Consider the following 27,634-nt stretch of genomic DNA (forward strand, 5'->3'; position numbering starts at 1 on the left):
GGCAACCCTAATTGTGTTTTAAGTGAAGAGAAGTCAAAACTTACTTTTACTGTTGTAGGTAATACACAGCACTATCTACTCTGCTTTAAAGGTTTTGTCCAACTCTATGGGGTGGTGCTAATCTCCATTTCTAAGCCGAAGAGCCAGCATTGTCCGCAGACACCTCCAAGGTCATGTGGCCAGCATGACTACATGAAGTGCCGTTACCTTCCTGCAGAAGCAGTGCCTATTGATCTACCCATATTTGCATGATTTTGAACTGCAGAAGCTGGGGCTAACAGCGAGAGCTCATCCCGTTCCCTGGATTCGAACTGCCAACCTTTCAGTCAGCAAGTTCAGCAGCTCAGTGGTTTCACCCGCTGTGCCACCAGAGGACCCCACTCTGCTCTAGATATCAAATATTCCTACATATTGTACCCTGAGATGTCTAGTGTATCTTCATAATCTCATGGACTCCCCCAACTTTTCTAATTAATTAATTAGGACACTCAGAAGAAGGAATTTGTAAAACCACAACTCAGTATTCTTTGCATTCAGGAAATTGATGGGGTCACCATAAGTTGACAGGCAACTTGAAGGCATGCTTGTGCACACACAATTTGCTTTGGGACAAGGCATCCCAAACATTGTCATTTTCTAGTTTTAAACAGACCCCCTTTGCACTTAAAATGGGAGTCTCTTAAAATAGGGCATGAATCCCCACACACCCCCATGGTTCCTAAAGAACATGGGGAATTTTTTGATTGTTTTTGAAGAAACAGGTTTATTAGATTTTATGTGTTGCCTTTTAACTAGAGTACAATCAGCCCTCCCCATTCACTGGGGTTAAGGGCATACTGAAAGTTAAAAAAATGTAAATGAAACATTTCCATTGAGAGAACAGCCCACATTTTTAGGAATCTCTCAATCCAATCTCTGCCAGAAAATGACCATGGAATTACACTATCAGACCTAAAGATTCACGGAGAGAACATTTTAATCAAACCTGCAAAAGCCAAACCCACAAATGTGGAGAAACAACTGCGGATGCCTATCCTCTTCTAAGATAACTCCAGGGAATATGGAAGTATTACAGGTAGGGAAGGGAAGAAATCGGATTTTTACTCAAAGCTTCCGGCACTACAGCAAATATATATGATACTAGCTGTCCCCTGGCACACGTTGCTGTGGCCCAGTCTGTGTATATGTGTTTTGTGTGTGTGTATATATATATATTTGTGAATATGTGTATATGTGTGTTTGCATATATATGTGTGGTTTTGTGCATGCGTTGTAATGTATTTTTTTCATTTTTTTTGGCTTTTAAAGTCTCTTTTGCTATGTTTTTCAGTGTTTTTATGAGTGATGGTCACTCGTTCGCCTGATAGGTGTGTTGTGTCCAAATCTGGTGTCAATTCGTCCAGTGGTTTTTGAGTTAGGTTAATCCCACAAATGAACATTACATTTTTATTTATATAGATTTGTAGAAGCCTGGGGAACTGCAAAAACAGTAATTTAAATCTAATCATTTTTGCCTCCTGTTAATGGAGAAATGTTATCAGAATTTATGTTTTTAAGCTAAAATACTTAGTAATCTAGATTGAGATACACACACACACACACACACAAGCCTGGGTTCGGTGAACACAGTCAGCACTTCTGAACTTTTTGTGCCTATTGGTGCAAGCTGTTCTTCTGTGCCATATCCTTTTCCTGCAAACAACTTTTATGTCCCACATTGTTTCCGGATCCTGTCTCCACTTCTGGGCATCATTTCAGTGTTCTGTTTGGCACAAAAGGCAGATGAAACGGTAGTAACCAAGTGTGCAAATTAGGGGTGTTTGTGAAAAAAGAATTCATTTACATAGCATATTGCCTTAGTCGAATGCTTAAGGCAGGGTGTGTGTGTGTGTTTGGAGGGTTTGTTTTTTCCCCAAGGAAGAATAAACAGCATTGACTCCTAAAAGATGCCAAGATCCAAAGAGTCTGCAGTAGGAGACATTTCTTTTTTCCCCCTTTAATGAATCCCAGCTGGGCTTTCCTGTTGCTTCCCCAGTCGCACCATAGGTCAAAACACACACAAGAGCAAACTGATTCAACAGCACAGCACACTGAGTCTGAAAAACGACAGAGCTTTGGCAGAACAACAAGGCAGTATTTCAACACTGTCACATCTTTTTGTTGCTGCTGCTAGTCTTCCCTTAGCTACCCTCTCCATTTCCTCCTCCCAGCCCCACCCCAGAGTGCTGTACACATTGAATATTCTTCACAATGTTCTTCCTTTGATATAGGAATCATTTATGCTGAATTATTTTTATCCACAATTGTCTGCTTAGTTCTACAAGACAATGAATCTAAGGCTACACAATGAAGATGACACAGTATAAGATAAGGTGTAAGGATTGTTCAAGCTGCTAGACCAGTGGTTCTCAACCTTTTTAATGCCGCGACCCCTTAATACAGTTCTTCACGTTGTGGTGACCCCCAACCATAACATTATTTTTGTTGCTACTTCATAACTGTAATTTTGCTACTGTTATGACTCATAAGGTAAATATCTGATATGTGGGATGTATTTTCATTGTTACAAATTGAACATAATTAAAGCATAGTGATTAATCACAAAAACAATATGTTTGGGGGAGTATGGACAATGGATGATGGGATTGGCAATACTTTCAACCGATACAGCTCTGTCTTCCACAGATCACTGCCACCCCCCCCCCCCAAATGAATGACAGATCTGGACCAGATTTGGCAAAAAGAACCTCAATGACCAACAGAAAATACTGGCAGGGGGTTGGGAGGAATTCACAGTGATTTAATAATAGTAATAATAGAATCCTAGACCTGCAAGAGACCTCCAAAAGCCATCCAGTCCAACCCCCTTCTGTCTTCCTGCAGGAAAACCACAATCAAAGCCCCCGCAACAGATGGCCATTCAACCTCTGCTTAATAATAATAATAATAATAATAATAATAATAATAATAGGATCCTACAGTTAAGAGACCTCGCAAGGGCCATCCAGTCCAACCCCCTCCTGCCTTGATGCAAGAAAAGCACAATCAAATCACACCTGACTGTTGGCCATTCAGACTGCTTAATAATGATGATGGTGATGATGATGATGATGATGATGATGATGATGATGATGATGATGATGATAATAGTAATAGTAATAATAGGATCCTAAAGTTGGAAGGGACCCCCAAAGGCCATCCAGTCCAACCCTCTTCTGCCATAAAGGGATACAATTAAAGCCCTCCCAACAAATTACTCAGCCTTTGTTTAACAACAACAAAAAGAACAACAACAGAATCGTAAGGTGGGAGAGACATCCAAAGGCTATCCAATCCAACCTCTTGTATAAGGGAAATACACAATCAAAGCACTCTTGACAGATTACCAATCTGCTTCTGCTTAATGATGATGATAATAGGATCCTAGAGTTGGAAGGGACCCCCAAAAGCCACCCAGTCCAATCCCCTCCTGTCATAAAGGAACACAATTAAAGCCCTCTCAACAAATGGCCACTCAGCCTCTGCTTAACAACAACAATAGAATCGTAAGGTGGGAGAGACATCCAAAGGCTATCCAATCCAACCTCATTCTTGCATAAGGGAATGCACAATCAAAGCACTCTTGACAGATGGCCAGTCTGCTTCTGCTTAATGATGATGATGATGATAATAATAATAATAGTAATAATAGAATCCTAAAGTGGGAAGAGACTTCCATGGGCCATTCAGTCTAACCCCCTTCTGCCATAAGGGAAAGACACAATCAAAGTACACCTGACAGATAGCCAGTCTGCCTCTGCTTGATGATGATAATAGAAGGAAGGGTGGAAGGAAAGAGAAGAAGAGGAAAGGAAGGGAGGGAGGAAAAGATGGAAAGGAAGGAGGGACAGGAAGGATGGAAAAAGGAAGGGAGGGAGGGAGGGAAGGAAGGAGGGAAAGTAGGAAAGGAAGGAGAGAAAGGAGAGAAGGGAGGAGGGAGGGAAGGAAAGGGAGGAAGAAGGAAATGAAGGGAGGGAAGGAGGGGAAGAAGGAAAAGGAAGAAGGAGGGACAGGAAGGAAGGAAAAAGGAAGGAAGGGAAAGAAGGGAGGGAGGGAAAGAAGGAAAGGAAGAGGGACAGGAAGGAAGGGAAGGAAGGAAGGAAGGAGGGAAGGAAGGGAGGGAGGTAAGGAAAGGGAGAAGGGAGGAAGGAAAGAAGGAGGGAAAGGAAGGAGGGAAGGAAGGAAGGAAAGGAAAAGAAGGGGAAGGAAGGAAAGGGAGGAAGAAGGAAAGGAATGAAGAGAGGGTAGCAAGGTCCTTCACTCGGAAGCACCATCCTCTCACGTGAAGCTGCCTCCCGGTCTGGCTGTTAATAGGAGAGGGGGGGGGGAGGAGAGAGAGTGAGTGTGTGTGTGTGTGTGTGTGTGAGCGTGCTTTGCCGGGGGCAGCCAAGCAAATCAGGGAGAAGAGGGAGGAAACAAAGGAGTTGGAGGTGAAGGAAGGGAGCAGGACTTCAAAACTAAAATTTATTTCTGCCTCTTTCTTTTCTCCCTTCCTGCAGTGAAGGGAGGGAGGCAAGAGTTTGAGAAAAGGGGTGCAATCTCTCTCCCGGAGGAAGAGGAGGAGGAGGCGAGGAAAGCCGGGGAATGGGGAAGCTGAAAGGATGAAGGCAGCAGGTGGCGGAGGGACTTTAGGAGCCCTTCAACCGGCGCCAGTCCCATCTTCTCTCCGCTGCAGCTGCAGGGTGCTTTCCCATCCCGCGCCAGGCAAAGGATAGGCCACTCACTAGGCCTCGCCTTCCCTTGCCTGGCCACTGGTAGGAAAGAAGCCTTGCAGTCCTCGGGCAACCAAGGCTGCGGTGCCCACCCGCCAAACAGGCGGGAAGGCGTCCTGTGGCAACGGTAGACAGAACAAGGGGCTGGGTGAGCGAGGCCTGCTCGGAAAGCACCTCCTGCCTGCTTCGCGGCAAGCCCACCAAAGCCGAGAGCTGCATGGCTCCTTTCCCGCTGGTGCCCCGGCAAGGGAAGGCGAGGCCTGGTGAGCACGGGGGACTTGCTGGGAGGCCAGAAGACATGTCACACTCCCTCCCCCAAGCCCCGTGTGCGGACTAAGGGACGTCCTTCTCTTTCAGGCATGGGTGTTTGCTGGCTGTTTGGCTGCCAGAGGTTGCCCGGCAGCCATTCCAGGGACACAAAGGGGGCGGGGCCAAACGAGGCAGTCCCGCGACCCCTCAAAATTTGCCAGGCGACCCCTCGGGGGGTCGCGACCCCCAGGTTGAGAACCACTGTGCTAGACAGATGGAGGAAGGGAAAGGAGGGCTTGTCTCTATTCGACAGAACAATAAACGAGACAAAAAGAGAAATTTGAGGTTCATCCACGAGTGAACTAGCAGAGAGAGGAGACTGACTCACTTTGGCACATTTTGAAAAATTAGTTGTTCTTCATGAGTGAACAACATATATTATGTCTAGGCACTGAAGAAATGAGGCTGAAAGAATCTGTGATTTTGGCGTAGTCAGCATTAACCAATGGAAATGACAATTTTAACTTAAAGTTAATTCTGCATAAGCAATTCATGGTGCAGTAACACTGCAATGCTAGTCATACGAGCTCAGAAATATGCCCCAAACACAATCATAGCACTTTTTATGTTATTGCTGTTGTTGTATGCCTTTAAGCCATTTCCATTATGGTGACTCTAAGGCTGAAGTAATACCATGGGATTTCTGGGGCTGAGAGAGTGTGACTCACCCAAGGTCACTTATGGCCAAGTAGGGAATCAAACCCAGGATTATAGTTCAATATCATAGTTCAATATCAAACCACTCTCCATTCTACATATCAATTCTCTTTTCTGTCAACAATTTTTTTTCGTGTCAGGAACGACTTGAGAAACTTCTGGTGTGAGAGAATTGGCTGTCTGCAAGGACGCTGCCAGGGGATGCCCGGATGTTTTTTGATGTTTTTACCATCCTTGTGGGAGGCTTCCTTCATATCCCCACATGGAGCTGGAGCTGATAGAGGGAGCTCATCCGCGCTCTCCCTGAGTTGGATTCAAACCGGTAACCTTCAGTTCAGCAGCCCAACTTTCAAGTCATCAGTCCTGCTGGCACAAGGGTTTAATCCACTGTGCCATCGGGGGCTCTCTGTCAACATTAACCTTCTGCCAAGGAGCTATGACAGCATTTCCTCCAACCCTTGTTATATAGGCAGTATTAACTTTGATGAACTGGTATCGTAGTCATGAACCAAGAAATAAAATATATTTTTATATCTCTTTTTAAAGATGGTGGGAATAAAAACTGAAAATTTCAAATCCACCTCTTGCTTCATCAATGGATCCATTGATATGGACAGCACTAAGAGTACATCAGATTGGTGGAGCTTTACTTGTGACACATCTACACTGACTGTGTGATCGGGTAAGATGAACTATTCATATATTTGAAGCACCTACAGTGGAGGCACTTTTACTGTACCAACCAAAAGGAGGTTTTTTAAAAACTATCTGTCCTGGTTTAAGCAGCTTTGAAAGAGAGTATGATATACTTTGATACTTTTAGTTAGCCCAAGAAAGGTATCCCCACAGTCCATATTTTGGATTTTGGTTTATGGTGAACACAGCCCTGCATCTGTTCATACACTGTAGCAAGAGTTTCCCAAAATGTTGCCAGTATGCACATCCATTTCAATCTTGTTTCCAAATTTCTAACAGTGATGGAGATAAGTAGATGGAGGTCCTTACTAGTCATGAAGGCAAATGAATCCTCAAGCTGAAACAAAACTAAAGTTTCATGTACAGTGGCTGAAAATCCCCCCTCACATTCAGTCCCCATCTACATTGCCATATAATCCAGTTTCTGAATCCAGATTATCTGCTTTGAACTGGATTATATGGAAGTGTAGACTCATATAATCCAGTTCAAAATAATCTGGATTCAGAAACTGGATTATAGAATAATAATAATAATAATAATAATAATAATAATAATAATAATAGTTTATATTTATATTCTGCCCTATCTCCCGAAAGGGCAGATTCCATTCACAAAAAGTCAAACTTTCAACACCTGAATACAACAACCAGTACATATATAATAGTAAAAAAATAATAACCCATCATATAAAGACAAATTATAACTTAACATTTACAATTAAGATAAAACGTAATCTATCAAATAAATTATATCAACATAGAACAAGGCATCCAACAGAAGCCTCAATTTGCCATGGCAGTATAGAGCCAGCCTGAACGACACAAAACCTCTCTCCAGTTTGCCAGTATTGTGATGTCACCCCTTGGCTTCTCCTTATGCCTATGGCTGACTTCATCCCATCCCGCAGCAGTCCATGAACAGGAAATGGCCAACCAAGCCACATCCTCATGATAGGCTGCATCCAAGGAGGGATGTGGGAGGGAAAGCAGCCCGTTTCCTCTTACGTTAAACTGCTTCACAGAAAATTAAGTGCATTTATTCCCAAGAAAACTATTCAATCTTTCATCACAAACAATTGCCTGAATAGTTTTTCCAGTAAGAAAACTTGTCAGAGAGACTGAGTCCTGAGAAACAAGGGAAAGTCTAAGCAAGGCAGAAAAAAGAAGTTGTTATCAAAAGACACATCGACGCTGTGGAATTAATGCATTTCACACCACTTTAATTGCCCTGCCTTAGTGCTATGGAATCATAGGATTTATTGTGTTGTCGAAGGCTTTCATGGCTGGAATCACTTGGTTGCTGTGAGTTTTTTTGGGCTGTATGGCCAGCTGCATTAAATCACTACTGACCGAGAGATCATGAGTTCGAAGCCAGCCTGGGTCAAGTAAGCTCTGTCTGGTAGTTATATTCTCTCAGTTTTCTACACCCATTTAATGAAAAGGAACCATTGGGACCTCCTTTCTCATATAGTAACACACTTTTCGAATTCAGTATTAAACTGGCACAACAGAATATGTTAGGCTTTTTAATGCACACCATTTCTTTTATTGACTTGTCTGTGTACACACAATTACTTTGATTAACTTGTCTTTATACAGAAAATTAACATGAAGCATAGCCAGTGTGCATTAAATGCTCTTGAGTATTCAGTCCAAGAGACTTTCTACTAAACAGAAGAAGCTAATTGGAACACACTTAGAAATGTTGCTGCTGAGAGGTATAAACCCATTGATATGGCAAAAGCAGCAGGAGTTTGGCTCTTCTGAACAAGTTTACATCAGGCATGGATGGGGATATGTTCTCCTCGACATTATCTTAGCTCAAATAATATCTCTCACATAAGATGTGAAAGGACATGAAAAATATTGAAAAGGAGGAGGGGGGCTGCCCAAACAAGAGAGAAATGAAGAAAAAACTGTGATATTTTCTACTCTTTCAAGGTTTTATTTTTTCAAAATACCCACAACTTTGTGTGTGTGTGTGTGTGTATCAGGAGTGACTTAAGAAACTGCAAATCGCTTCTAGTGTGAGAGAATTGGCTGTCTGCAAGGACGTTGCCCAGGGGACACCTGGATGTTTTGCCATCCTGTGGAAGGGTTCTCTCATGGCCCTGTATGAGAAGCTGGAGCTGACAGATGGGAGCTCATCCCGCTCCATGGATTCAAACCGCCAACCTTTTTGGTCAGCAGTCCTGCTGGCAGAAGGGTTTAGCCCATTACACCATCAGACGCTCTGCCCACAACTTAATAGTATAAATATTTTTATGCAACTATTAAATTAGTGAATGGCAATTTCTGGGCATATGGTAAGTATATATTTCCAGGTTGCATTTCTGTAGTTATTGAGTGCTGCAATGCGAAAAGTATACATGGGGTGGGGGCTTCATGGCTTGTAGATTGCTCCTCGTGTTCGTCTGATGACCTTTGTTGTCAGTCTGGTGGAGACAGTTCCAGCAGAAACACGTCTGCCATCCGTCTGACCCGGTCCTGGTCAACCTTTTCACCTCTAGCCTCAAATGACTGTGACAAGGACACCATGCTACAAACTGGGAAACAAACAGCTTATTGTCCTGCCTTGATGGATGCCAAAAAGGTCAAGAAGAGGTGGGTTAGAAACTGCTGATGAAGAATCTGAAAGACTAAATGAGGACAGAGCTTTAACCATCACCCCTGGAAAGACATGGACTATTTTCTCCCCTAAAAGAAAGTAGTTTGGGGGTGAAATACAATTTTGCCATTTTTCCAAACTCACTTGATCACTGCAGTCAGGCATGGGCTTACTATTTCTAATCAGACAGGCTCCCCTGTTTTGATTCAAGTGAATGCATAATTTGCTCTGTATTAAGAGCACATGCCAGGTAGGAATCTTCTAGCAGATTAAAAGAATTTCGAACATTTGTCAAGAGTGAACTGAAGACGTGGCTCCTTAGACATGGGTAACAGTCACACCCCTGCATTCTTCCTTGCACCAAGTACAGAAGAAAATGCACTTTTGGACAAACAACTGCCTACCATAGACACTTGGAAATGACATCTGATAAAGTCCCTTTCCTCATTGCACAAAACAGAAACATCAGGTTTAAAATTTGCTACGAACTGTAGCTTTTAAAAAATTAAGCTGCCACCTGAAGAATGTTACAGCAATAGGGGATTCATACAGCCCATGAGTTGGCTGGTTCCCAATACACAGAACTATCATCCTGATGCTTAATTACTATATTTATTTCATTATTTCATGTCAAAAGTATTGCATAATTAAGTAAAAAACTGAAAAAAGGGGCACAAGCAGCTAAATAATTTTAAACCCAAAACTGACAACAACGACTGCATTATCTGTAGCTTTAAACAGTTCTTCCTCTGAGCATAAGGCAGGGCATTGTGGGCAAGCATCCTCTATAAAGGTTATGTTAGGACTGAGCCCTATTATGAGATTGTACATGACCTGCTAAATTAGATCCCCAATTATACATTACCGCAAGGCCTTAAAGCAACTGAAAAGCCATATAAAGTACTGAGGACAGAGTGCATGCTCGCACATTTAATCATCCATTTGATAAGGGGCTATTATAATTCACTTGGAACCCTTGGTGGTGCAGTGGTTTAAATTGCGCTGCTAAACTTGTTGATCGAAAGGTTGCAGGTTCGAATCCGGCAAGCAGTGTGAGCTTCCGCCTTCAGACCCTGCTTCTGCCAACCTAGCAGTTCAAAAACATGCAAATGTGAGATCAATAGGTACCACTCTGGCGGGATGGTAACAGCGCTCCACACAGTCATGCTGACCACATGATCTTGGAGGTGTCTACAGACAACACTGGCTCTTTGGCTTAGAAATGGAGATGAGCACCAACCTTCAGAGTCGGACATGGCTGGACCTAAGGTCAGGGGAAAACCTTTATCTTTACCTGAATACAGAAAGTGAAACAGAAGCATTTCTAAGGTCATCTAAGGTCCCACTATACCCATCCAGGAGTCATAGAGGTGCAATGAATTAAACCCTTGTGCCGGCTGAACTGCTGACCTGAAGGTCGGCGATTCAAATCCGCGAGACAGGGTGAGCTCCCCTCTGTCAGCCCCAGCTTCCCATGTGAGGACATGAGAGAAGCCTCCCACAGCATGGGAACACATCTGGGCATCCCCTTGGCAACATCCCTGCAGATGGCCAATTCTCTCACACCAGAAGCAACTTGAAGTTTCTCGTCGCTTTTGACACGATTAAAAAAACCCCCACCCAATGGCTACTGCTTGAATGTTCATAAATGGAGGAGCAAGGGTGAAGTTTAGAAATGTACCACACCACATGTTTCAACCCTTTTAAAAGCACATCCCATCCAAGCAGGTTGTGGGGGCAGTAACTTAGGTATACTCAGGGCAGTTCAGCAGCCTCATTACAGCAAGAGTTGGATGTCAGTAGCAGCCGTCCTGCAATAGGGCAGGAAATAGATACAAAAGGAGAAAATGCTACTTTATTGCCCAACAGGGAGCTAAGAGGCATATACCTGGCTCCAAGCCCTACCACAAACTTGTTATTGCCTTCCACGGCCGCGGGGGGGGGGGGGTCGTTAAAATAAAAAACAGGTCCAGAAACAGAAAAACAATTCTTTGCTAATCTTATTAATACTCAAAGCTGGAATGTCATTTGATTGGCAAACTTTGATTGAATGCCTTGAGATCCAGTTCTCTTTCTTCCCCAACCCTCTGGCTCCAGTATTTATTGCTGCAGCTGATACCAAACAACAGATTGCTCAAGTTACTTGTCAACTTAATTTCTTGAGCAAGACTTTGCAATCTTGATCTGAGCAACTCACAGTTCTGCTGCTTTGACCCACCTTTTAAAACTTCACTTTGAAAGAAATCTGCTCAAGGTGTTTAATCTAGGCAAGAGGGGTTTTTTTCTCAAGAGTTTTTTTTTTACAATACAGACCCCCAAATTATAAAAGGAGGAGTATCACATCTGTGTATTGTCGAAGGCTTTCATGGCTGGAATCGCTGGATTGTTGTAGGTTTTTCGGGGTATATAACCATGTTCTAGAAGCATTCTCTCCTGACATTTCACCTGCATCTATGGCAATCATCTTCAGAGGTTGTCAGACTTCAGAACCTCTGAGGATGATTGCCACAGATGCAGGTGAAACGTCAGGAGAGAATGCTTCTAGAACATGGCCATATAGCCCGAACAACCTACAACAACCCAATATCACTTCTGCTCACACAACAAGACGAACCTCTAAAGAACAGTTCACATATGTTGTCTATTTCCAAAATAAGACTTTGTGTTTATAATCCATACATAATGGTAAGCATCCATATGATAAATATCACACCAGTGACAATACTGGTTGCGGTATTCTGGTGGCTGTAGTCTAAAGCTCTGCTTCTTAAACTGTGGGTCCCGATTCCCCTTAGCTCAATGTTGGGGTCATGAAAAATTTGGAAACAGTAACAGGTTTCTTAATGCCACCCATTTACACACATCAGTTAGCAAAGATGTGCAGTGTTTACAGTGGACTCTGCAGATAATGCTTCAGTAGTATCCCACAAAAAGAAATATCAGCCTCTTAAGCAAGCCTTGCAAATGCTTATTTATTATCACTAAATTTGATTTTTATACCTATTTTATAGTTATATACTTGGGGCCACATTACAATTTCTCAGGTGGAAAGGGTTGCAAGTTGGAAAGATTTTAGAAGCCCTGGTCCAAAATCTACTTTTTCCAAGTACCAGCTCAGACATGTTTGTTCAATAAGCCTTACAGACAGGCAGTTTTTGCACCCAGAGGCTGTGTGTGTGTGTGTCTAACCACAAAAGTATTCCCACAAGGAAGCAACTGTAAAAGAGTTGCATCACACCAAGAGAAAAACTGTTGTTCAAATAAGCCACAGGGAGGAAGATTTCAACAGCCGGATATTTGTCATTTAATTCTACTTCAGATGACAGTATGGCTAAGGAAACTAAGCTTTGGGGTTGCCTTGCCTGGTATTTATTCCTATCTTGCTTAAGTAATTAATTCATTGAAGCAGATAATACAGCAGCAAAGCCATCGTGTGCTTTACCACTTCAGAAGCAACCATCTGTATCTTGATGCTCAAATCACCTGAGCAGCACGGCTGCAGGAAGAGAGATGGATATAAGCCAAAATCATTGGAAGCACTTTTTGTTCAGGTGGTTTAACAGCCATGTAAGCTGCCCATTTCACACAAATGGATCTCCACATAGTCTGGCCCATTGTAAAATTTCATGAGCAGCCACACCAGCAGGATCATCCACGAAAAGTGAAAATCCTCAAAGTAGGCACACACTCTTTCTCTCTCTGTGTGTGTGTGTTATATCACATTCTGAGGGTGAGGCAGAAGCGAGGAGAGATTTAAAGGCACCGCACACCTTTTCTTTTTTTTGGCTAGCTATAAGGAAGGAGCTATAAGGCCGTAATTTACATACTGCTTTGTATCACTTCTCTCTCTCTTTTTAATGATTGGCTGCCTCTCTCCCAAGTGGGAGGGTGAAACACCCTTCCACACTTCATTGTTGCCAGGAGGCAAAACCCTACAAAATAGCGAGTCCGCAAAAAGCAAACCGTGAAGTAGCGAGGGAATACTGTACACCAAAAACCTGTATGGGAAAGCATACCATGGCCTGGTCCTTCGCTTGAAAGAGAATGGTTCCTCAAACTAAATAAACTGGTCACCTCTGTCTTAAAGTATTCCTTTAAGATCAATATAGGAGGATAGTGAGCCACGGTGGGTGAACTGCTGTGCCGGCTGAACTGCTGACCTGAAGGTTGCTGGCTTGAATCTGCAAGATGGGGTGAGCTCCCTTCTGTCAGCTCTAGCTTGTGGGGACATGAGCGAAGCCTCCCAGCAGGATGGTAACACATCTGGGTGTCCCCTGAGCAACATCTCTGTAGACAGCTAATTCTCTCACACCAGAAGCAACTTGTAGTATGATCTCAAGTCACTTATTTAAAAAAAGCATAGGAGGATTTTATGAACTTCTGAAGAAGCTGGATGTCAAAATGTTCTCTTTAATGTCACTGTAAAATGTTCTCTTTAGTGTTGCTGTTGAGAGCAATTGATTTGGGGAACTGAGTTTCGTAATCATAAACTCTCTGACCTACTGCAATAAACAGATTGCTGTTAATTGCTGCTGGCCTTTTTGAAGACTTGTATTTTTACTATATGTAAATTGGGAGGTGGCTCACAAATTAAAAACCCATATTCACTACAGTATCTTTATGGTTTGTGGAGTGATCTGTTTACAGTACATCTCAGTCTCAAAGGAAGAGGTGGAGGAGGAAATGGAGAATGACTACTGCTACTACATTCGGGGATGCTTTGAAAAGGAACACATGAAAGGTTTGTAATAGCAAGAACTTGAATGTGCTCAGAAAACCAGCAGAGAAAGGTTATTTTATGTAGCGCCAGTCCTGAGCCTATTTGTTGTATGTTCAAAGGGAAGGCTCTTACATGACCCAAAGCAGGTATCTGAATCTTGATTGTTATGCTTGAACAAAGGCTGTAACTTATTGGACAGAACAATGGGTCTACATAATATGGAAAGAGAATGCCCATGACGTTAGCTGGCAAAGTCATAAATATTGCCAGTTTGCCCAGTAATGAAGAAAATACATTACAATGCATGATCTGTTTCGTCATATTTATAATGTTTTGAGACGGCAACAGTGCGGAACAGTGAATATGGAAAACCACACACAAGCCCAACTAGAACTTTGTGGATTACAAATAAACTTTAGAATTAGTTTTCAATTTCACCTATCCTCTTTAAAAATTCAAAACATGGCGACTTGAATGAACATCCCACAAAACCCAAAACCTTACCAAAGAGCTGATTTCCATCTGTAATATTTGCATCAACAATACAAGAGATATTTGCTGCAAATTTCCATACCTGCGCAATGTAACACAGAAAATACTATGAATTGAAACAGTGTTGTGTTATTCTGGACTCCTAGAGAGCTATTTACAAAGCTCCCAAATATATCCCTTGTTTTCATGATTCTTCAGCTATACATGCATACATACATACATACATATTCTTTCACAGCTTATGGTTCATGATCTTCAAGATATCCATGTATCTCTGTAGTCAGAAATTTGTTAACATATTAAGGGCGACGCTGAGATGGGAGATTTGGGGAACTATCATCCAACTAGCTTTTTCAAGCTATTTCTGTTTCTGTAACATTTTGTTCTTAAACCTGGGACAGTTAGGTAAAAAGATTATTCTTGAAGACCTAAACATAAACACATAACAAACATGTTCCAGCATATTTCTCAATAGCCTAGCATAAAGAGGTTATGGAAAAAACACATAATTAGAATTAATTTATTTTTTCCAACCAGTGCATTTTCTTCCTGCAGAAATAATTTGCTATAAGAATTTTAAAAGGAAACAAGAATTTATAGGACCTCCAATTTTGATCCAACTGAGAAGATATGTTTAATCACTATACAGAAGGACATATGGGAAAGATAACTATATTCTCAGATTCTGAGCCAGACCCACCTTGACACTGAAGTTGGCACTGAATATTTTGATACCAATTAATAAAAGGGCTAGCTGTAGACCAACTGAAGTGTTTCCCAAATAGGACACATCTATTTGTGTAATGATATGTCATATTTGGGGACAGTGGACATTTTTTAGAAAAGGCCTGCCCAAAATATGGAAAAAGATTGTCTATGAATGGTTCCTGGAATCCAAAAAAGTGTTTTATTTTCAAATAAATTGCTACTTGCATGAAGTTTAGCTAGTTTAGATGTGTAATTAACATTAAATCCCAGCCCCTCATGTATCATACTGCAATTATATTAGCACACAGGACTTAATCCAAGTTTCATTATGCAACAATAAGAAACAGCAGTTATTCTATTAAAACTTTTCAGGTTTACTATGTCGTTGTGTACCTTCAAGTCATTTCTGACTTATGACATGGAATTTCCCGGCAACATTTCTTCAGGGTGAAGTTTTCCTTTGCCTTTCTACATAGTTGTGAGACTGTAACTTGCCTAAGGTCATCTGGTGGGTTTCCATGGCTGAACTCTGGTATCCAGAATCATAGTCCAGCACTCAAGCCACTATTGCACCATGCTGGTTCTCAAAGCTACTTAGATCAGTGGTTCTCAACCAGTGGGTCCTCAGGTGTTTTGGCCTACAACTCCCAGAAATCCCACCCAATTTACCAACTGTTAGGATTTCTGAGAGTTGAAGGCCAGAACATCTGGGGACCCACAGGTTGAGAACCACTGTCTTAGATGGATAATATTTACTTGTGACCAATAGGTCAGGGGTGGATTAGAAGAGGGGCAAAGAATACAGCCAATAAGAACTTGAAAACAACTCCTATCCTACCTAGCCATTGGGTCATACTAGCTGGGGCTAATAGAAACCAGAAATCTAGCAAAATATGGAGAGTCATAGGTTCCTTGGGCCTATATTATACATATACCATCCACATGGAGAAATCACAAAGTCCTTGATAGCAACATCTTGATAGAACTCCTTTTTTCAGTATCTTGAACAGAAGTACATAATATTTTTGTTTGTGGTAATGGCACTGTGTGAATTGAGAGACAAGGGTTTTGCTTTAAGGGCATGCTTTTGGAAGAACACTCGGTCATCACAATTTCACTCTATTTAGGACAAGTGCTATATTTGATTGGTAAATCCATAACTTGGAAAAAATACTTTTTTGGACTGCAACTCCAAGCCAGCATGGTAGCTGGACTTAGTTGTGTTCTCCCAAAAGCCTGTCCTCAAAAGCTGTTTGTTTCTGAGAGCTGTAGGCCAAAAAAAAAAAAAATCACTTTTCCAAGCTGTGGGTAGATCTGAAGTGGCACAGATGTGCTTTCAAAATGTGCTCATTTCTTTGTGCCACACTCCACTTTTGCACACTGCATTTCGTTGCTGTGGGACCAGTTTGCCTACTAGGAGCCATATCCAAGTGGAAATATCCTTGCTTTGTCTAATTTCTCACAGCCAAGCTTCAATTGAATTTTCTTCAATGAGATCCCCCTTTCCCAATTCTTGCTATAAGCAACTCTCAAAAGACTGCTAACGTTAATGACAAAAGTTTTCATCCTTCAGGGAACCATTGTGCCTACAAACTCATCCAGCACAAGTCATCCAACTGCAGTGCAAAGAGCTACAGGGGGTACACAAGTAATGGACCACATCAAGTAGCAACATTTAAAGCATGGACATTCATAGACATGCCCTCAAGGATCATTTAAGAACAGAAGTACTGTCATTGAGACAGGTCAACAAAACCAATTCAAGCTGTTTCATCTCTATTAGGACCAGACCTTTTGTAAGCTAACAGATCTTAATGGCCCTTTTGAAATGAAGCCATCTGAAATCTTTGGGATTATAACAGGAATGGCTCACAACAATATGCTCTTTCTGGGGGATAATTTCCTTCAACTCCTGCCTGAAATCCAATGGATATAGTGGATGCTGGCTAGTATAACTGGACTTTCATCTTCTCCCTCTGGACCTCACAAAGACCTATTTGGATGGCTTCCAAGCCCTTCAGAGATTTTGGAGGTTGCACAGAGAACTGCTGGGGAGTGAGGGGAAATGGTTCTTCTCCTGTTTTGTTGATGGAAGTGGTTCTGTTAATGGAGTAATAGTCTTCCTTTGGCCCCTCCCTCAACTGCAGCCGACTTCTGTGGTCCATAAAGGGAAATGATAAAGAATGTCCTCGGCTAATAAAAAAAAAGTCTCATTGCTTCAGCCCTGAAAGCCCAGGCTCCACATCACACAGCTGTCTACATCTATGCTCCTTATTTATGCTGCTAGGAAAACAAGTTTGATGTGCAGCAAAAGGCATAGTTGCTGTCAGATATTCCTAAGCAATGTCACCAAGCTGGAATGACAATTCAGTGTGAAAGCCACACATACTTAAAAGAGTGGGTAAGCAATGAGACACAAAAGAAGCAAAAAGGTTTTCTTAAAAAAAAACCAAATACAAATTGTTGCAAAAATATGCCGGAGGCATATGTACTTAAGGAGCTTACCCCAATTAAGTGAAAGTTAACAAACTCTTTCAAAGGCTGCTTGTAACCATTTAAACTTGCTCACTGTTTCAGAATCTGCATCAGAGGCCTCTATCATGCACCAATCCTTTCAGAAAGGTGACATATGGTGACAAAAAATACAATTTTTGAGTGATGACAGCCCAAATGTAGATACTCTCCAGAGAAAGTAAAGGGTTTTTTCCCCACTGGGTTCCCAATGGTAGGCAAAGAGACATTTATTTTCTTTTAATTTTCAACTCATGAGTTATTTTATCTCTTCTGTACTTGTTTCTTTTGACACAATTTCATTGTTAACTGTTTTTGGTATTGTGTTGATATTAATGCTGAACTAGGGTACTTGGGGCCACATCTAGTACCCCATGGGGCTTGTTTTCCTGTTTTCCCATGACACCTTTTTGTACACCTCAGAAATCTCACCTCCTGTTTCCCATCTTTTTTTCTTTGCCCCAGAAATCTTAACAACCAGGCTAGAGCTTCTAAATTTTAGTTTCCCTTTCTCTATTTTTTTAAAATGTTATGATCACTTATAGTTGCCCACCCCCAACTTTTATCTTAAAGCTGGGTCCTACAATTTGACTGACCAAAAAAAAAAAAAGAAGCTGAAATTCTGAGATCTTAACCACAATTTTCTGTAAGCTATAGTTCTAGCTCATGTTGTACTGTAATGTCAAAGGCAACCAAACACACACTGCACATTTTTGCGATGCCTGCCATGATGCCTCAGTAAGTTCTGGCTGATGCAGACAAACACAAGAGGTTTATATTCTTCTAAATACAGACAGCACACACACATATGTACTACACACTGAGGGAAAGAGATGTGTACCCACATATAGGCTGAGATTTATGCATCCACTACTACATTTTTGGTCTTTGCAGAGAGAGAAGTTCACCACTTCATTCATGCAGTGATGAAAAATAACACAGGACTCACCTTCCTACTGCATGCAACCTCCCCGCAGGGCCATTTAGTGACCAGTGAAGAGAAGGAGACATTGGAGAACCATATGAGCATGTCCCTATAACCAGAAGCAAAATGAGAAAGATGTTCTCCAGAACCTCTTTGTGGCTCCCTGGAGGTCCCAGGGGACGATACTTCCATTGTGAATCTGGTGATAAGAACATATCCAGATGCTTCTCTTGTCTCTCTCTCTCCATTGGCCACAGAATGGGCACTGGGGGCACAGTAGGACTTGGGTGGCACTTTGTAAAACATCTCTTGATGCAGGATCTGGGCCAATATGAAGGCAATTAAGAAAATAAATTCTGGATCAAGCTGAAGACTATTTGATAATTCTGTTCCTCCATCGATCAGTCAAGTGTCTAAAGGGGCCCCTAAACAAAACATGAGTGTGATGACACTATTACATATGCTTACTAGAAACTGGTAGAAAGGAAAGAGGAGATATATGCCATGCCAAATAGTGCTGGTGCCTCACCAAACTATAATTCCATGATTTCATAGCATTAAGCAATGGCAGTTAAAGTGGGGTCCAACTGCATTGTATATGCATCCATAGTTGGACTTGGACAGACTTTTATGGAATATCTTTTGGTACAAGACTCAGTTGTAATTTTTCCAGGGTTTGAAAATAAAATAGACAAAAATGAAGAAATATGAGTTGCATGGTTTCTGAGTTGCAAATTGTATTGTATACCTATATCACAAAATACTCAGTGAACTGAAGCTGTCTCCACTAATCTGGTGCCATCTAGGTGTGTTGGCTTACACCTTCCGGAATTCCTGATCTTCAGCCAGGTAGGTTGGGAGCCATAAGTCAAAACAAGTGGAGGGCACTTTGTTAATTAGATTAAGATCTTGGATCTTTTGGTTTTACGGAACAGAAAAGAGAAATTTATCTTTACAATATACTTTCTCCTACCATTCTTCAAGCCATTCTACATTAGTGCATTGATTTCTTTCTCATAGTGCTGTTGCCACATTCAATGAAATTAGCTTTAAAGTATGGATCCAAACCAAGATTTGCAGTGCTCTGCTATTGCCAACTATACAGTTATACTTCCTTGTCTATAATTTAAGATTCTTTGGTTATTGAAATTAATATTCACATCAGATAAAACATGATGTTTCTGATGTTTGTTGTTGATTTATTTTATTGTGTATTTATAATGCTACGTGCCCCTATAGAAATAAACGTTTAGCTCTCCAACCTAATAAACTCCAGGTGTGTTGGAACTAAAGTTTCTTTACCCCAGTCAGCTTAGCCAATGCCTGAGGATACTGAGAGTTGTACTTAGAAGGCAACACACTTCTTAAGGTTATGTCCTGCTACATTTATCCCTCTAAAGTTTTGTCTATTGTTTCCCCCCTTTATTTGTAAAAGTGGGGGGGGGGGGGGAAGAGAAGGAACCTAGCAGAATTTTTAAGACAAAGTGATGAATTAGCCTTAAAGGCACAGTGAGATTCCTTCCATGTTTCTTTTTATGTTAAAAGAGATGAATGTCTCCTTTAAAATTCTCAGCCTTTATGAAATCATACCCATCTCTAAACTTGTATAATCTCTTTTGGGTTCCTCCCTAAATCAATCATTTCCCACACTCCTTTTCTAGTTCTCCAACAAGAGGATTCTCCGTTTTTGGCTCTTGTCTAAAGAAGGGATGGGATTCATCTAACCCTCAAGATGTTGTTGGAGGCATTTTCGCATTCACTGCTGCTGGAGTCAAAGTTTCACAACATCTGTCAGTCTGCACTATTACTGTCCCAACTAAATGAGACTAGCATCAGTCCTGGATTTATGACAGCATCAGCATCATCCATCATTTAAAACCAACCCAATATTGGGATGCAAGGCATTTTACAAAAGTCAAATGAAATGCAATTAAAAACAGATGCAAGAAGAGAAGTGAAACCTATTTATAGTTCTTATTGTTGTTATCTTCCTTCCAAACCCCAATGCCTGTGGACTCTGGAGGAACCAGTGAACTGTAACTGCAAATGCAGCCTTGGGATGCTCTGGCTGGAGATCCCACATTGAGCAGAAGGTTAGATCTGATGGCTCATAAGTACCTTCCAACTTCATGATTATATGAATAAAAGCTGTGGAATTATTCCTTGCCATATACTCTGCAATCTTATAGTGGGTTTCTCTGATGTACATCAGAGGCATTGCATCTTGGTATTACATCTTTGTTCATTGGCCATGCTGGCTAGAATTGATGGGAGTTATAGTCTAAAATTCACGGAGGTCCTCAGATGAGGAAAGGCTGGTCTTAAAACAGATTATCAGTTGTATTACTGGCCATTACACCTCGTGCCCATAAAAATCCCGTGAGTCTTTTTCAGCTCCTAGAGCAGCCATGGCCTCACTGTTTAGCTCTCATATCTCTTAGGGCTCTCTGTCCACATACACTCATATAAAGGAAACAGGTGACTGACCTCATATGTCTATCAGACAACAGATTAAGGAAATGCTGCTACGTGCCCTGGATGTTAGGATGAAGATGAGGGAGAAATGTCATAGTCTTCTATATTTTGTTTTCAAAACTAGATGAAAGATTTCAGCTTAAAAGAGCATTCAGTTTGGTTTGAATTAAGAATGCATTCCTCAGAAGCCTTATGCCACTTTACATCACAATCGAGGGATAGTCCAGGCAGCTTATGTCTACAATATTGTACAAATTGTACTTGTTGCCAGTTAGTTGCTTTGAGGTGGCGTTTAATCTTTAACAAATTTTGGTTATAACTTATTGTTATGTGTAAATTCTATACATGTGAGGGAGAGCAGAAGTGAAAATAGTACCTCTGGCGCTGCCTCCTCCCTGCTGTATATCTAGATCAGGCCTGCACAACCTGTGGCCCTCCAGGTGTTTTGGACTTAGAATCATAGAATTGGAAGAGACCTCATGGGCCTTCCAGTCCAAACCCCTGCCAAGAAGCAGAAATATTGCATACAATATTCAGCTCCCAGAATTACTGACCATGGGACAAGCTGACTAGGGCTTCTGGGAGCTGGTGTCCCAAACACCCAGAGGGCTGCAGGTTGTGCAGGCCTGATCTAGACAGTGACTGCTTCCAAAAAAAGAGGTTCTCCTTGATATTTTGAAGTCCTGACTTTCTGGTCCTAATATCTGAAAGAATCTCCATAAGCAGAAAAAGCCACTGAATGAGTGACAAATCACTAAAGACAATAATTCCGATTGCACTAGGTTACAGATTGTGGTAGCTGGGTCTGAAAACGTTTCCCATTAACAGGATAGGATAACAGTAGGCTTGCTTTCCCAAACACTGAAGCTAATCTTTTGTGCCACGGGTCCTCCTTTAGTAGCCAACAAGAACAATTACTAATCTGGCTGGGGGATTATGGGTAGTGTAGTTTGGAAGATTTAGGACTTCTGGTACATCATGAAAGTTTTCCAAACTCTTTTTTCACAGTAGTAAGTCCCAGGGCCCTTCCACACAGCCCTATATCCCAATGAAGAAAATCCCACATTATCGGAGTGTGACCTCAGATAACCCAAGGCCCTTCCACACCACCCCATATCCCAGAATATCAAGGCAGAAAATCCCACAATATCTTCTTGAGCTGGGTTATCTAAGTCCACACTCAGATAATGTGGGATTTTCTGCCTCGATATTCTGGGATATAGGGCTGTGTGGAAGGGCCCCTAGAATTGGCCTTTCTCCCCCAGGCAGTATTTTTAGGATCACAGCTCTCTACAACTTGGAAAGTACCACCAAGTCTTGCAATGTATTTTTTTATCACATGTGATGTCCTTAGGAAGAATGATACATGAATCCCACTTAGGGCCCATCCACACAGCCCTATATCCCAAAATATCAAGGCAGAAAATCCCACAATATCTGCTTTGAACTGGGTTATCTGAGTCCACACTCAGATAATGTGGGATTTCCTGCCTTGATATTCTAGGATATTGGGCTGTGTGGATGTGCCCTTAATGAGTTCTCTCATAATATATGGTGAGTGATAAAGATGCCTTTGGGGAGGGGGGGGGGCAAAGACCCTGTGATGAAGATTTTCTTGGCAAAAGATACCTGAACCCTCTCTTCCAGTCCTACTCCAGCATGCAAACATTTACACCATGCTGGCCCTTGGTTCTCACTGAAGGTTTTAATTGCATTGCTCTGGATCTTGTAAATATGAGTTGTTGGGGGGGGGGGGGGCGGTTCTTAATCAGTTGAGTTTCTCTGCTGATTTCCTGTGAACTCTGCTTGGTAGGTAAATGCCCTTATAACTGTAAAAAAGAGGTAACAAATAAATTGTATATGAGAAACAAGGGATTACTTCCCTTCATTCTACCCACAGGACATGGCCCAAATAATTTACCTTCTACCACACAAACAAGATTTACTAGTCAGTAAATCATATTATCCTTCCAAAAAAGCAGAAGAGGGAGAATGGGCGGCCATCTGTCAATAATTCTTGAGGGATTTTGAAAGAATCTTTTAGCTCCAAGTGCTGGGAGATTCCATGGGTCAGGAATGTAACACTCACCACATGGTCTGAAAACTATGGTACCATTCGCCTCCTCTTTGTCATCATGCCAAAGCCAGACACCATGGTAAACTCTAGGAAGTGCCCCCTTCTTTTCATGCTTTACTTATCTTGCCTTTTTATCTCTAGAAAGCCTTGTCAAACAAGGATTCATGCTGTTAATTTGGCGGGGGGGGGGGGGGCTGAGGTCTTTAATTAACTTTCCATCCATTGAGAAACACATCTTTTAAAGTATCTATGCATCCTTTGAAAATCAGGCAAGGGGAACAATGGAGTATCCTCTAATTGGCATGTTCTCTCCTGACTGACAGATTCCCACCTTTGTTCAGAGCTCCTTGCAATTAAAAAAAAAACTTCCAAAGGAAAGTTGAAATTTGCTTCCACCAGACAGCCTGCAGTTCTTCTGCAGAGAAAAAAAAAAGACAAAAACCCCACATCCCAAAAGTCTGACGATGTAACGTAGGGTCCTTCCACACAGTCATAACACAAGCGGCTAACTACTGGTCAAAGGAAAATTATTATAGAACGCCAAGTTATCAAACTTTGTGGAGTTTTTTGTTGTTTGCCTTTTTAAATACATCACAACCGTACCCCTGGTTCACTCCTGATATGCTAAATAAATAAGCTGACCCTGGTTTTTCCTGTCTGGAATTCCCCTGTTTTGGGGTGTTGCTTTTTATCTAACTGTCCTGATTTTAGAGGTTTTTTTTAAATACAGGTAGCCAGATTTTGTTAATTTCCATGCTTTACTCCTTTCTGTTTAAATTATCCACATGTATGTGGATTTCAATGGCTTCTCTGTGTAGTCTGACATGGTGGTTGTTAGATTGTTTGTGGGAGTTTGTTGTTTGGCTGCCCCCAGTTGGAAGAGCATGAAGGGGGCAGGACAGGGCCCAAGAAGCCCTTCTCCCCCTGCCCTCTTCCGGCCGCTGCCAGGAGGCAAGGTGTGGCCAAAGGTCCTCGGCTCCCTTTCTTCCTGATGAATAAATGACCCAAGGCGAGAGGTTGGAGTGCTTAGGATTCCTGGGTGAGCTAATGGGGTCTGCCGGGCCGGGAGGGAGGGGCCGAAGGATAAGCTTGGGAGAGGAAGGCGCCCCAACGCCTCCCAGCTTGCCTCCCCCGCCTCTCGCCCTGTCAAAGTGGGATGAATGTTACCATTTTTGGACATGAGTTTTCGCACAAGCCCAGCCCTAAACCACACGTTCAAAAGTGAAGGGAGCCCTCCGTCCCGCTGCTGAAGGGTGAAGGCAGGCTGGGCCAAGTCGAGGATGTGCACTGTGCCCCTCTTTCTTTCTCCCTTGACCAGAGGAGGGGGGCTGCAAGGCAGGGGCTCCTTCTCTTCCTTCACTAGCAGCAGCAGCAGCACCACACAAGGCATCTCTCCATTTCCTCCCAACACACCCAAACCTCTGAGGGCCCTTCCACATAGCCATATATCCCAGAATAGCAAGGCAGAAAATCCCACATTGTCTAAGTGTGGACTCAGATAAAGCAGATATTGTGGGATTTGCTGGCTTGATATTCTGGGATATAGGGCTGTCGGGAATGGCCGATTCTTCAGTCCCGACTTGAGTGGAGTTTTCCTCCACCCCGGAGGGTGCTGTTTCTTCCCTCCCTTCCAGGAGCAACACTCTATGAGTACCTCAGGGCCCTTCCACACAGTCATATAACACAGAATATCAAGTCTGAAAATCCCACAGTATTTGCTTTGAAGTGGATTATCTAAGTCCACACTTAGACAATGTTGGATTGTCTGCCTTGATATTCTGGGATATAGGGCTGTGTGGGAGGACCCTGAGTCCACACTGCCATAAATTCCAGTTCAAAGCAGAAAATGTGGGTTTTTAGTGTGGAAGGGGTCTCAGTCTACAATGCCCTTTGGTGCCGTATTAGCCGCCAGGGCTCCAGGCTATGGCACTTCTGCTTTTACAAGGTCTTCAGGCTTCTCTGAGAGCAGTAACTGCCTGGCACTTCACTACAAATTCTAGGATTCCCTTACACTATGGCAGTCCAAAGTGGTGTCAAACTGTGCTAATTCTACAGTGTAGATATATCCTGTGTAGGTCTAGTCAAAGACTTCAACAAAAGAGCCCCTTGGCTCAGGCTGGATTTGCACTTCCCTATAACCCAGTTTCTGAATCCAGATTATTTGAGTCTACACTGCTCTATAATCCAGTTCAAATCCAATAGGATCTCAGGTTGGATCTATACTGCCATGTAAACCAAATTATCAAATCAAATTATCCACATCTGCTTTGAACTGAATTATATGAGGCCTGGGCAAATTTGGGCCCTCCAAGTGTTTTGGACTTCAACTCCCACAATTCCTAAGTGGCTGAAGGGGAATAGCAAATGGCCTGAGGCTATTAGGAATTGTGGGAGTTGAAGTCCAAAACACCCAGGGGGAGAACCCAATTTGCCCATGCCTGGTGTAGACTCATATAATCCCGTTCAAAGCAGATGGGGATTGTCTGATTTGACAATTTGGATTATATGGCAGTGTAGATCCAAGCTGAATCCAGATTGTCTGATTTGAAGTGGATGATAAGCTGCCCATGCCTGGTCTACACTGAGTATGTAATAATACCAATGCAGTTTCAAACAGTGTAGATGGAGCCTTAGAAAACTATGAAATTCACCACAAGTGGGCAAGCGATTCGAAGGCGCAGCAGCCAAACACCGAAAGAGGGCCCTTCCACGCAGCCCTAGATCAGAAAACCTCACAATATCTGCTTTGAACTCGGTTATCTGAGTCCACACTGCCATATAATCCAGTTCAAAGCAGATAATGTGAAGTTTCTGCCTTGATATTCTGGGATATAGGTCTGTGTGGAAAGACCCAGAGAAGGATGGTTTGGGCAGCATCTGCGTTTCACAATCTTTAGGGGGGAAGAAAGGCGGCCAAAGCAAGAAAGTCACGGCAGGATCTGCCCACGGAGGGGGAAAACACGCGTGTCTGCCTGCCCGCCTTTTCCTTCGTTCTTTCCTTCCCTTTGGCCTCACAACTTTGTCGGGAGCCCAAATGGCATGAAGCAAGGCTCCGCACCACGCGCCCAGGTGCCACGCGCGACGGGATGAGGCGGGGCGGGAAAAGAAGGCAGGAGAGCCCGATCCTTTGAGGAAGCAAGGAGAGCCTTTCCACGCGGCTTGCCCTGATCTCCATCACGGAGGCGCCGCGAACCCGCGTGGAGAAGCCGCTTCGGCGTGGGCGCGAGTGGGAAGCCAAGCACGCGAGCGAGTCCCCCACCATCGCCGCCTCCAACCACTCCTTCTCTTCTTCCTTCCCCAGTCCCCTCTTTCCCTCCCTTCCAGATCCGGGCTGACCTTCCTCTGCTGCTTCTCCCAGGCTGGATCCAAGAGGAGATCCCTGTCCCAGTCTTCCTCGGGCTGCATGTAGTCGTTGGTTTGCTGCGAGTCGTAATGATCCATCATTTCCTTCCCTGGCTCTTTTTTGCGCGTGTTTCTTTTCCTCCGCTGCGCTTCCTTCGTCCGCCGCCCCTGACGCGCTGCCGGTCTGGAACGCGAGTGGGAAAGGCAGCTCTCCTTCTGCCAGATCGCAGCCTAATCTTTTGCCCACACCGAGAACGAGGGGGAGAACGAGGGAGGGAAACGCCTCCCGACGGGGCTCATTGGCTGGGCGGAGTTGCTCAAAGTTCATTTTCGAGGGAGGTCGGGACCCCCATTGACTGGCGCGGGTGTCAATCGCAACTTTGGGCCGCTCCCATTGGTCCGTTTAAGAGCGCGCTCCCCCCTCCTCCCCATGAAGAGCACATGTGACGTCTGGATTTCAGGTAGGGAGGGGGAGGGGAGGGGTGACGTCGCCTCGAGTTGGAGGGATTGATTATGGTTAGGTCTATCTGTATAGGTGGTCACTCGTGGCTGGGTGGGATTGCCTCCCAAGGGAGTCTTAGTGATGGGTCCCAAGTAGAGACCCATTCTTAGCCGGAGAGGCTGAGAAGACCAATACTGCTGGCCCTCCGTATCCGCGGACTGCATCTCTGTGGATTCAACCATCCACGGATTTAATTGTATGAAAAAAAGCAAATTACTAATATATACAATGTATATATTATATTATAGCATATCGCCATCTATCTATATATAAATGTTCTGTGCATAATGAGTACCTTAAAAACAAAAGAACCAATGAATGAAATCACACCAAATTTGGCAACAAAACGTCTCACAACACTAGGAGTGACCATCACTCAAAAATTATGATTTTGTCATTTGGGAGTTGTAGTTGCTGGGATTTATAGTTCACTTACAATCAAAGAGCATTCTGAACTCCATCAAGGATGGAATAGAACCAAACTTTGCCCACAGAACTCCCATGACCAACAGAAAATATTGGAAGGGTTTGGTGGGCATTGACCTTGAGTTTGGGAGTTGTAGTTCACCTACATCCAGAGAGCACTGTGGACTCAAACAATGATGGATCTGGACCAAACTTGGCACAAGCACTCAATATGCCCAATAAAGAACACAGATGGAGTTTGGGGGAAATAGACCTTGACATTTGGGAGTTGTAGTCACTGGGATTCACAGTTCACCTATAATCAAAGAGCATTCTGAACCCCGCGAATGACAGAATCGGGGCAAACTTCCCACACTGAGCCCCCATGACCAACAGAAAATACTTCAGGTCATCCAGTCCAACTCCCTTCATCAGGGCAAGAAAACGTAATCAAAG

At 42.9% G+C, this 27,634-nt stretch overlaps 1 protein-coding gene across 6 annotated transcripts in view; it reads right to left on the reverse strand.

The window, feature by feature from the left end:
• Positions 1–26,531, reverse strand: part of ACTN1 (actinin alpha 1) — a 122,019-nt gene extending 95,488 nt beyond the window's left edge. For 3 of the 6 annotated variants that reach the window (XM_060762133.2, XM_060762113.2, XM_060762093.2), the window contains exon 1: positions 26,266–26,531. In XM_060762133.2, coding sequence (XP_060618116.1) covers positions 26,266–26,373 — 108 coding nt within the window. In that variant the 5' untranslated portion in view covers positions 26,374–26,531. The remainder of the gene's footprint in view (positions 1–26,265) is intronic. The other 3 variants (XM_060762123.2, XM_060762104.2, XM_060762085.2) reach the window with 1 other exon arrangement.
• Positions 26,532–27,634: the final 1,103 nt, after the last annotated feature.

Source organism: Anolis sagrei, chromosome 1 (assembly GCF_037176765.1).
Source record: "Anolis sagrei isolate rAnoSag1 chromosome 1, rAnoSag1.mat, whole genome shotgun sequence".
In the NCBI taxonomy this organism is placed as follows: Eukaryota; Metazoa; Chordata; class Lepidosauria; order Squamata; family Dactyloidae; genus Anolis; species Anolis sagrei.